The 11,521-nt window shown below is 40.2% G+C and overlaps 1 protein-coding gene across 4 annotated transcripts in view; it reads right to left on the bottom strand.

Moving 5' to 3' along the window:
* Positions 1-608: 608 nt before the first annotated feature.
* LOC148478444 (interferon-induced very large GTPase 1-like) overlaps positions 609-11,521 on the bottom strand; it is a 124,880-nt gene continuing 113,967 nt past the window's right edge. For all 4 annotated transcript variants that reach the window (XM_088455391.1, XM_088455394.1, XM_088455393.1 and 1 more), the window contains one exon: positions 609-5,894. In XM_088455391.1, coding sequence (XP_088311517.1) covers positions 1,177-5,894 — 4,718 coding nt within the window. In that variant the 3' untranslated portion in view covers positions 609-1,176. The remainder of the gene's footprint in view (positions 5,895-11,521) is intronic.

Raw genomic sequence — 11,521 nt, 5'->3', positions numbered from 1 at the left:
AGCACTAACAAAACTACTTCCACCTGTCACCTGTGCCTTTGGAAGGTGTTCATGTACATGACACTTAAATCTCCATGGTCAACATATATACTGTAGCGCACAGCTTAATCACCCATTAAATTAACATGAAAGCCGGTGAATTCCATAGACCAGGCAAAAATACATACATACAGCCAAAAAAGTGTCAAACATAGAAAATCTAGAATAACAATCCAAACCAAGTAAAGCATTAAGGAAATCACTGGTCATAAAAAGATATATTTAAGAAATAGCACACTATTTCTTCTAATGATGTCCACAAATAGCTATGTATACAGTATAGGTTATTTCAATATGGTGGGTGTAATGGGTGATGTTTTCTCTTACGTTATTGTGACCACAGTAAAATGTTAATTAGCCAGCTGGCACTAGTTTGTTAATTAGATGGTGCATATATATATATCGATGTTTAGCAGTTGGTCTGGTAGCTTAAAAAAAGGCACTTGTTGGCCAAAACATCACTGCATATTAGCTTTGGACTTATGTCTTAATAAATACTTAGGTGTTTGCATTATCTGCTGGAGGGCTGTATTTCTTTATATATATATATATATATATATATATATATATACACATATATATATATATATATATATATATACACATATATATATCTACACATTATATATATATACATACATATGTATAGTATTTAGAAATGAATGCTCTCAAAAGGGCTTTTAAATTCAAACTTATTAGAATACATTTTGGCCCAGGCAAGTTAATAAGAGGTTCAGGAACTGAGTTTCTGCTTAAAAATAGCACAGGATTTATGTCATGACTTCAGGCCGGGACTGAAGAAACAACCCAACACTCAAATGCTGGATAAAAGCCCGGTATATGGGAAAATTCTGTGTGAAAGTTGTATAACAGATATAAAACAAGTATTTTACACCAATTAGATAATTTATGTCATGGTAATTCAATAAGATTGGGTCTGATTCAGAGGTGGACAATATTTGCATCGCTGTTGTGACCTTGGGTTTGTCTGAATTAAATGATTTATTGTATTACAGGGTGCATTTGAGTTCTTTTAAATTTTCTTTATGTCCCACTAGCATTTAGTTAAATTTCTTATATAAATGATAAGATTAATATAATATAATTATTATAATATAATATAATATAATTAGTATGTCACTTGGTATTAAAAGCTTCCTGTAGACTTTCTAAAGCTTGTTGATCTGTGATTTTCCCCCAGTCCTCTGGCAGTACAGCCGGCTTTGCATTATATTGGTCAGCAAATTGCTGATTAAACTGAGCAAAAATGTATTTCCAGTAATCAGAAGACTTGATGCTGGCGTCAGGTTGGATGACCCAGTCTGGGTAATATGTACGGTACTCTTTGTATGGGTGCGGGTTCCAATCTGTGTCTGAGTTTAGAAATCTGATGTTTGATACAACAGAAGTAGAACATATGTCAATGCTCAAAGTCTTATCTCTTACCCATCTATACCTTCCCAATCCATCAGGTCTATGGACAGATGCGGAATGCTCCTTGTGATCACCTCCTGCATTCTCACAGGGGACTTTACAGAATGGACACTGATGTCCACATCCTATCATCTTCTTACACAGCTCATCCTGAGGCTTCAGTGGGATCCTGGAAAGTACAGTCTCAATGTCTGATGATCCCAGCTCTGAAAGGATTTGTTCCTCTATGGTGGGGAGATAGTACAGAATGTCCTCAGAGAACTGCCCGACATTTGCTGTATTGTGGAAAGTGACCACTTGCATCTCATTCTGTGATATTACTAATTCTTTCTTGAATAATTCACAAAACTGCTCTAAAAAAGATGAAATTGTTTCTATTTTTAAACATTTTTTGCTTTTAAGAGCATCTTTTATTTTTCCAGTGATCACTCTCAACAAATTCACCTGTAAAGTATTTACAGCTGGGGAACTCTGATATTTTCCTGCAATGTACTCAAATATCCAATTTTTCACAAAGGTCTCATATGAATTAATGTATTTCACATAGTTTTGGACTGTGTTTTTCTTTAGCAGCTCCTCCAGCAGAGTTACCTGGAAATTACTTCTGCTAATAAATATTGTTTTATCAGGACTGTTTAGTATCTCGTCCATTATTTCCTCCCCAAGATGCCTCAGAATATACTCTGTTAGTGCCGGTCTCAGACAAAGCTCGCATAATTTCTTGGCTCTGTTCTGACATTCGTCTTTCTCCTGAAATATACTCTCAAATGTAGATAAATATGTAGGCATTAACTTTTCTAGGCAGATTTTTGGGTCATTTTCTTGGATAAAGGTATTGTGCATCGTCTGAAATTTCCAAGATGCTCTTCCAAAGATGAGAAGCTTAATGTCCAGCTCAAACTGAGAGGAGAAATGCAGCTTGTTACGGATTCCTTCCACTAATTTAGTATTGATCATGTGTAGTAATTCCAGACAGTAAGTGTCATTATAGTCTTCAGGAGATGTCACTTTCTCTGTGACATATTTATCACACTTATCAATCAAACAATCAGCAAAATCTGTTATGTGATCATAGTATTCTGGCCTAACATATATATTATTACGTGTTAGACTAAACCAAGAGATATCAATGTACCTTTTCCCCATCTTAAATGATCTGTGGCTATAATCGACTAAACTCTCCACTTTTGATAGTATTTCATTTATCTCAGGACCTTTTACACTCATATCATTTCTCAGCAAATGAAGCATTGCTTGGTCAATGTTACGTATTTTCAGTTCCTCCATCTGTAAATCTTCAAGTGTTTTTTTCCACGTGATTTCAAATTGTTGCCTCACTTCCATGTGCCCCAGGTCACAGTTACTCTCTCTGCAGCATCTCAGGAGATCTGTGATGTTTGCCTCAATCTTCTTCTGAGACGTGTTCTGAATATCCTGTATCTTGAATTTGCCTTTCTGAATAGAAACAGCTTCATTGAACTTGCTGAGTGCGTTCCTTTCTAGATCTTTTTTTAAGAACTTTACACTCATGAAGAAATCTTCTCTGTATCTCTCTATAAGATGAACATTGTCAGATTTGTTGTCAAAGTATTTTTCAAGTTTTTCCAGTATCTGCTTTTCTTCATCATGTAGCAGCTGTTGGAGAACATTCTTAAACTGAGTGCAGGTTTCTGTATCCAGTCTATCAACAGACTGATTCCTAATACTGGTCTCTGTGCTGATCACCCAGCTGTGGACGGCTTTGGTGAATTCCCATTCCCACTGAGAGTATTGTGCAGCCAGTTTATTATAGGCTTCAGCTACCAGACTGTTCCTAAAGCTGAAGATAAACTTCTCATGTTTAACTGCATTCCACAAACTTTTTATCCATGTAATAAACTCAGGAATGTGGCATTGCTTGTTATCAAGCCGATGGGATTTTAAGAATTCAAATAAATACTTTTTTAGTTCATGAACATTTTCACTGTAACCAAAATTTACTGGAGCCATTGGTGGGACTCCCTGCCACAGCCCAGGAATGTACCAATTGTGTCTCTCTAGGTCATAGTCCATCACATCACTGAAAGCTGCAATTCCACCTTTCTTCTCCATTTCAGCAGCATGTTTTGTCATTTCATTTAATTGTTCCAGAAGTTTTTTCCTGTCTCTCATGTTCTTCTGATGAGCGGACACATCGCTTACGTTCTGATGTACAAACTGGCAGTTGGGTTTCTTCCCAATTTCTTTCATCCTAAGAAATGCGTGGACCACGATCTGTAATATATCTTTCATTTCTGATGTATTTTCCATGGCCATATTGACAATGGTGATATCACTTAACCCAACCACCAGTGTCGCCAGCTCATTGTCATGTTCATAACTGTCCTCCAGAGAAGCCAACTCAGGAGCTTTCAGTCCTTCAGTGTCAATCACCAGAATGAAGTCACAGCCCAACTCCTCCTGGAAGGTCTCTTTCACCTTAATGAGGGTCATGAAGGCTCCTCGTGTGCATCGCCCACTGGCCACAGGGAACTGTAACCCAAACATGGTGTTCAGAAGGGTGGATTTCCCCGTACTCTGTACTCCCAGCACAGTTATTACTCTCATTCTGCAGCGTCTTCCTGTCTTGGTGTCCAGCTCTGTCAGGACATCAGTTATCCACTGCAGGGGGATGTTGGAGGCGTCACCATCAATCAGTTCCAATGGGAACCCATCCAGCAGAAGATCGGCAGCGATTCCTGGGAGTTTTGTAAATTGTTTTTCTGTATTAGCATAGAATTTCTTGTTAATCACTGCACATTCAGCCTCATAAACCTGCCCCAGCTCACGTAGGAAATGCTCAATTCCTAATGAGCTGTCAGAGATTCTCTGATCTAGCTGTTTCAGTTCTTCTACATTATATGATGTATTGTTACATTTCTCCTTGTACTCAGACTGCAGTGTAGAAATATTATTTCTGGCAATTGAATCCAGCTCAGATTTAATCCATTTCAAAAAATAATGTTTTTCTACTTGAGACAAATGTGTAATTGCATTAATAAACAATGAGATGCCTTCGGAAATTCCGTGTTCATGTTGTTTCTTGTGTAATGAACTTTTTTGCTGTATAAGGTCACTTCGATAATCTTGAGCATTTTTCCCGCCTTGTTTCGTCATTCTGCAAAGTTCTTTGTCTATTTTTGACAATTGTTTCCACAGATCTCCCTGTAATTTCAGAGTTTGGTTTTTATACTCTGCCACATCGTGTATTACAGAGGTGATGTTCCTGGCATAGACATTTGCACGCTGACATGCAGCCGTGTTCTCATCTACACAGATATAATCTCCTTGTATCTCATCTTTAATTCTAACCAAATGTCTTTTTTGACAATTATTTAAAAGACTCTGAATGTTGTTTTGTATCTTTCTCACAAATGCTGCATCATTTGCTGTGCTGCCCTTTAGAATAACATTTGTATTGTTAATTTTTAGGTGTGACATTAGATTGTTTATGTGCTTCTCAGTCTCTGTAGTAACTTTTTTCCCAGGACTTGGAGTAAGAATGAGATAATACTCGGTGTCCGTGTTACTGCAGGTGGATAACAGTCTGAATTCTCTCTCACTAATACTCTCAATAAATACAAACACAGCCGATGAGACTCGTGTCAGAAACGTGAACTGTTCCCAGCTGGACACCAGGTCACCACGTAGGTTGGTCACTGCGATGGGCTCTGGGAAGACGTCAGCCTTACCACAAGGAAAATACCAGGAAATCTCCACAAGCCCATCAGATATTTTCCTCTCAATATTTCCTCCCTCCATGTTCTCATGTATGAAAAAGTCGTGATGTTGCCGAGGGGGATTAAGAACTTGATTCAGGATTTTAGATTTGGATAGTTTATTTTTCCCCAGTTTTACGAAGGAGAAGACCGGCATGGAGATATTCACAACATTTTCTTCTCTGAATCCTTTACTGTCAGCTAATGACTGAGGTCTCCATCTCTTCACAATGTCCCTCATTGCCCACAGCATGAAGGTGCATTCTGGGCCATTACCAGCAGGGAGCAGCAGAGGGACAGCAAACTGGCACATGGACATTTTTGATACAATCTCTTGCTGTAGAAAACTCTCTGAGCAATGCAGTACAGCGCACACAATGTCCAGGGGGTGGATATATGTAGATGAATCGTCCTCTGTTTCCATCATTGATAAATCAAGCACATTTTTATTTTCATTTGGTTCTGAGTTAGGTGGAATTTTTTCAAACTGGTTGTTTAGTGCATTTCTGTTCAGGGCCATGAGCTTCCTTATAAAGTGCCAGGGAATATCTTTTATGTCCTGAGGCTGAGACTCATCCAGGTTCTCTGACCCAATCTCTAGAACATCCCTCAGGGTTAGCTTTGAGACAGTTGGGTGATGTATAGTTACATTCTCCAGAAATCTATGAAAAGTTTGTACTTTGTCTGAAAAAGAAAATTATTGCATGTAAGTGTATATTAAAATGATGAAACAATGTTTAACATAATAAAAGGTACATAATTATGCAGTTTTTCAGTAAGGTAGCTCAGCATTTTCATCTACTTTGTAGTTTAAATTGGACATACAATATTATATTTAGTAATTTACATATAGAAACTTAAATATTTTTAAATGGGTTTCAATGAGAGTAAATTGTCCTTCACAAATTGTATTTACCTGATGTATGGCCTGACAAAGTTGGGATGGACTCAGGGCCTGATTCAGAGATGGACACAGAAGTGGCTGTGCAATACTGTCCAAGAAATTGTAAGTGCAGCAGGATGTATCTTTAAGTAATAGGCACCTCCTTGCTGCATCTGAGAGATCCGAGTGCAGCCTCCATAAATGGTTTCTCAGATCATCATCGCAACCAATGGTCACAATGGTTGACCCTTCGCCCAGGCTGCGTAAGCCGAGACTTACTCAGCCCGGCCATTATTTAGTCACTTGCAAGGGCAGGAAATCTGTGTCCACTTGCCTCATTCTTTCCAGAAGTGAGGGTGACATGCCTCTGTTTCTGGAAACAGTAACCAGTCACGGCCTCTGCTCCACCCTCCCAAATGCTGCAGCATGTCAATCATGCTGCAGCTTGGCTTGTCTGTGAGCAAGATTCCAGGACCCATTCTGCACATGAGCAGAACCCTAAACATCGGATACCTGTGCTAACCATCAGGTTAGTGTATATCTCTGAATCAGGCCCTCAGTTAGGTCCTGCTTCTGATGATCCTTTGTTCAGGCAGGCTATGATGTTATAGCCCAACAATAACAAGAGATGAGCGGGTTTGGATCTCAGAGATCCGAACTCACCTGAACTAAGGGGATCCAAGTCAGCTCGGGTTTTCCTGCCTGACTCGGATCTGAAAATGAGGCAAAACGTAATCATCCCACTGTTGGATTCTCATGGGTTTTGGATTCTATAAAGGTCTTGCGATCGCCACCATTTTTCATTCCGGCTGTGAAGAGAGAGGGAGCAGTGCTGCTGTGCATACGGCTGGCTATAGTTGTTTTTGTCCATATAGGGGCTGGCTGTTTTTGTTACTGAGTTTGTCCTGTCCATCCATAGGCGTTGGCTGTCTGTTGTCCTGTCCATAGGGGCTGGCTGGCTGTAGTCCATAGAGGCTGGCTGTTATTCATAGAGGCTGGCTATTCTGCTGTGTTGTCCACGGGGTACTCTGTCCATAAGGTGTGCTCTTCACCCCCAGTGTGAATTTTTTTTTTTTTTGTGTGTGCATGTTAGCCACACCTGTCATCAATGTAGGTGCATAAGGGTGCTGTGCTGTCTGTCAAGGGGCTTCTGTTGCCTCTTTCAGGGGTACTCTTCACCCACCCCCAGTGTGGAAGAAAAACCAATTTTTTTTGTGTGCGTGTTAGCCAGCAACACCACCAGTGTTAAAAAAAATAAAACCACATTTTTTTTTGTGTGGTTGCACACCTGTTAGCCCCACTTATCAGCAATGTAGGTGTGCAGGGGTGTTGCCTGTGTTGTTTATCAAGAGGCTGCTGTCTCCTTTGGGTGCTCTCCCTCCCAAGTCCCCAAAACAATTAATTCAATCAGTGTGTTTTTTTTCTGTGTGTGTTTGTGTGTGTGTGTGTGTGTGTGTGTGTGCAAGCCATAGCATCACAAATGCCTCTGCTGAGATTTGCATAAACATTTTTAAAGGAGAAAAAAAATAGAGGATATGGTATAACAAATGGAATAAATCAATTAAAACTGTGTTCTCTGATTATAATGTCCCTACTCCCTACCCATGGCCCCTCTACCTGATTTTCAGTGAGTCAGAGGGGCAACTCCATGCAACTGTATTCCAGAGTGCAGCTGCTCCTCCTGTAGCCCAGGTCAGAAGATGTGTAGGGGGTGTGGTGATGATATGGACTAAATTGAAGCTCACATCCACTAAAGTGGACAATGAATCCCAATCTAACAGGGAGCGCAGCTGTAATTTATACACAATACAGGATGGGATGATGATATAGGCTTGGGTGATGGTATAATCTGATGTATACATAATTTTCTTCACACAATATTAATTTGTCCCCGCTGGAATCCACCATTACAGGTGCCTCTGTAATTTTGCAGGTAATTGATGGTAAAGGTCTTTCTAGTAGATTTTGTATTTCATTTTGATGGACATCTTTTCCAACATTTTGGGGAAGTAGTCTCTGACAAGGTTCCCGGCTGTGCTGAAAACTCTTTCTGAGTACACACTGAAGGTGGGCAGCTCAAGTAAAGCAAAGGCAATTTTTTGTGTAAGGGCCTCCAAGGGGTATATTTATTTAATAAAGTTTCTAAATATGAAAATTGTTCATGTTGCCCATAGCAACCAATCCGATCCTGTCTATCATTTTCTACAAAGCAATAGAGAAATGATAACTACAATCTGATTGATTGCTATTGTCAACATGAACACTTTTAGTTTTTAGAAACTTTAGTAAATATACCCCCAAATTGCCTCTTTTTCCTGCCAGTAGTAATATACATGTATCTCTTTCTCTTCAGATCTGTCCCCGTTGGGAAGAAAAAACAATGTCTTCATCCCTTCTGGGATGAACATCTATTCCCAGCAAGCAGGCATGGCACTCAAAAATTCCCAAGTAAGACACAACGTAAATCTTAAACCTTAAACTGAAATGTTGCATTTAATGCTCTGTTGCGCTTGTTCACATATCTGTAATATGGTCAAGTGGACATTGGGAAACATGGCAGTTTGAATGCCACTAACTCTGTTTTTTTAATGTCCCTGTACTTGTTGGGAAATGCCTTTATGGAAGGTTTGCAAAGGGCTATTTAAGTCAATTGTTTTTATAAGCTCTCTTCCTGGTCCCCTTCTGGGATAAAAATCCACTCCTTGCCGCAGAAGCAGGTGAAGGACTCTCAAGAAAGACACAACATAAGGCCTAAATCAGGGGTAGCCAACCTCAGTCCTCGAGAGCTACTAACAGTTCATGTTTTCCAGACCACCTAGCTGGTGCACAGGTGTATTCATTACTCACCAATACATTTGGAAAGAGCCACAGGTGGAGTTAATTATTACAGTTGTTGACCTGGAAAACATGCACTGTTGGGAGCTCTCGAGGACCAGGGTTGGCTACCCCTGCCTTAAATCATAGATCTTACGTTTGAGGCCACTAACTATGTTTTTTTTAATATCCCTGTACAGGTTGGGAGATGCTTTCTCATGTGGAAAGCACTGCAAGAAGTCTTCCTGGTACCCTTCTGGGATGAGAAAAACCACTCCCAGCAGCAGCCATGCTCAAGGATTATTCTGTGGCAAGGACTGATGTGAATGTATAAAAATTTTTTGTAAATGCCTCTTCCCCCTCCCCTTCTCCCTCAAAAATGTTATTCGGAATCAAAAAATTAAATTAAATTTACTACCAATCATCCTTTCCTGTCCCTGCCCAACCTCATACATACTCCAACTCCCTCAGGCCTCTCTTGAATAATAAACAGGTTTCCTGATGTGCCATGTTTGAAGTTGAACTGCCATGTCTTTGTGCCGCCCACTGCTGCCGCTTAGCTTAGTCAGCCAGCTAGCTTGGTGCAAATTTTGGGCCTAAACTGGATAAAAACAATATAGTGAGCTGTGAGGTGGTCAGAATTGACTGGAAACGAGTGGAAATAAATGTCATTGAAGTTAATGATACTGTAGGAACAAAAACAGGCCAAATTTATGTGATTTTAGCTGTTTTTATGACTTAAGAAAAAATTCAGCTCCAAAACTTAAACCGAAAAACAAAACACGGAGGTGAGGTTTTGGCAAAACCAATACAGATCCAAAACCAGGGGAGATCCAAAACCAAAACACGGTGGTCGGCGCACATCTCTAACAATAACCTGCTTTCCGGAAAGTGAAGGAAACAAAGTATGATTGACAGATGCACCCAGGGACTACAATACCATAACTCCAAAATGTTGTCAACGCCAGTCCCTGTGTAAGGTCAATTTGGGGATAAGGTTTTATCCTTTAAATATTACCACTGTGCCTTAAAACTAAAGAATAGATTCTTTCTTGAGATTTTTTTTTTACTTTACAACAGTGGCAGAAAAGAAGATTCGTTGTTGTTTTTCTCTGCATATTTTATACTTTTAGTGGGGTAGTTTCTAGTAGAATTTTCTCACAGTTGTAAATAAACTCTTTTGCACTTTATTTAGCAGTCACAGCAACACAGTAGTTTTTTAGCAGTAACATGGCAATGTTAAAGCATCAGCTTAGCACGGAGAGGAGATGCAGGTGGGGGATGACTGTGGAAGAGCCAAACTATCCGTGTGAATGCGCATATTTAAATAGGGGATGTGGCCAAATTAGACTATCATAGATGTGGGTCACACACCTGTTAGACCACAGATTTCTGGTTTTATTATCCCCATTCTGCACACTTCACTAGGAAGTAAGTGAGATGCAGGAGTAGTACCTACTCTAATGAGGGAGCCTCCTGCAGATTCTGTCAGAGTACAGATAGGCCCAGCTGCATTGTTTCTCATAGTGCAGCAAATCGCGCCATGTGTGGCACGAGATGCCTTCCCGCCATCGGGGATGTGCAATAGCATCTCCATTCAGTGCTATCAAGACGCACTCCCGCGATCGGGGATGTGCGAGTGCATCTCTATAGGTTTGAAAGGAGACACTCCCGCGATCGCATAAACACCATATCGTAGCATGGTGCATAGCGCAATTCGTGGGCACGTATGTGCCACGATCTGCAACACCAACTGGGTGCATCTGTTGGCAAATATGGCTTAGCAGTATTTCAACATAGCAGTATAACAGCAGAAGAGGGGTCTGTGCACATCGTGAGGTCTAAGTATGTAAGAATATGCCAAATATAAGGCTAATTGTGGACAGTTTATTTTGAGTATAGCAATATACAAATTATATTCAAACCTTTGATCACAACTATCATTAGAATAATCTGTATGTATTATTGTTATCTACATTGTATGACTACACTGTTTCATGGGTAACATTGAAGAAATACTAATACATATATATTACAAATTGTCCTTTATTTGTATCTGAATAATGAATGACAGCTTCAAGCAGATGTTATTGTAACATTTCATAGTGGCATTTTTCCACTTATTTAATCAAAATCCCTACATGACACATACAGGTAATATCACCCAATCTATTGTATGCCTTTATATACTCTTTACATTCCAGATGATAATACTCAAACAAGGTGTCACATCTGTAGCAGAAGTATGGGGCACTGTGAGCCTTAGATGTGGGAGGAAGCGGAGACAGCGGGGCCTGGATATATGTTCTCCTCATCCACAGATCTTGGGTGTTGGCGATACCTGGGCAAAGGTGCGGAGTCTAACCCACAGGATGGCGTTCGCCAGTGACCGCTCCAAGCGGGATTTGGGCTTAGCTGCACCCTGTAAGCAGGTCGCGGTCCTTTGACCAGATACCCAAGCCCCATGGGAATGGAGACACAGGAAGCACGCTGGTAATTACACTCCGACATGGAGTTCTCTAGGAATGTTTGGTACATAGGCAGAGCTGTAAACACGGTTACACTGAGGTTCACCAGAGATGTTTGGGCACACAGGTGGAGGTGGTAACACACT

Source organism: Taudactylus pleione, unplaced genomic scaffold (genome assembly GCF_031769625.1).
Source record: "Taudactylus pleione unplaced genomic scaffold, aTauple2 ptg000653l, whole genome shotgun sequence".
Taxonomy (NCBI): Eukaryota; Metazoa; Chordata; class Amphibia; order Anura; family Myobatrachidae; genus Taudactylus; species Taudactylus pleione.
This window is presented reverse-complemented; position numbering and strand designations above follow the sequence as displayed.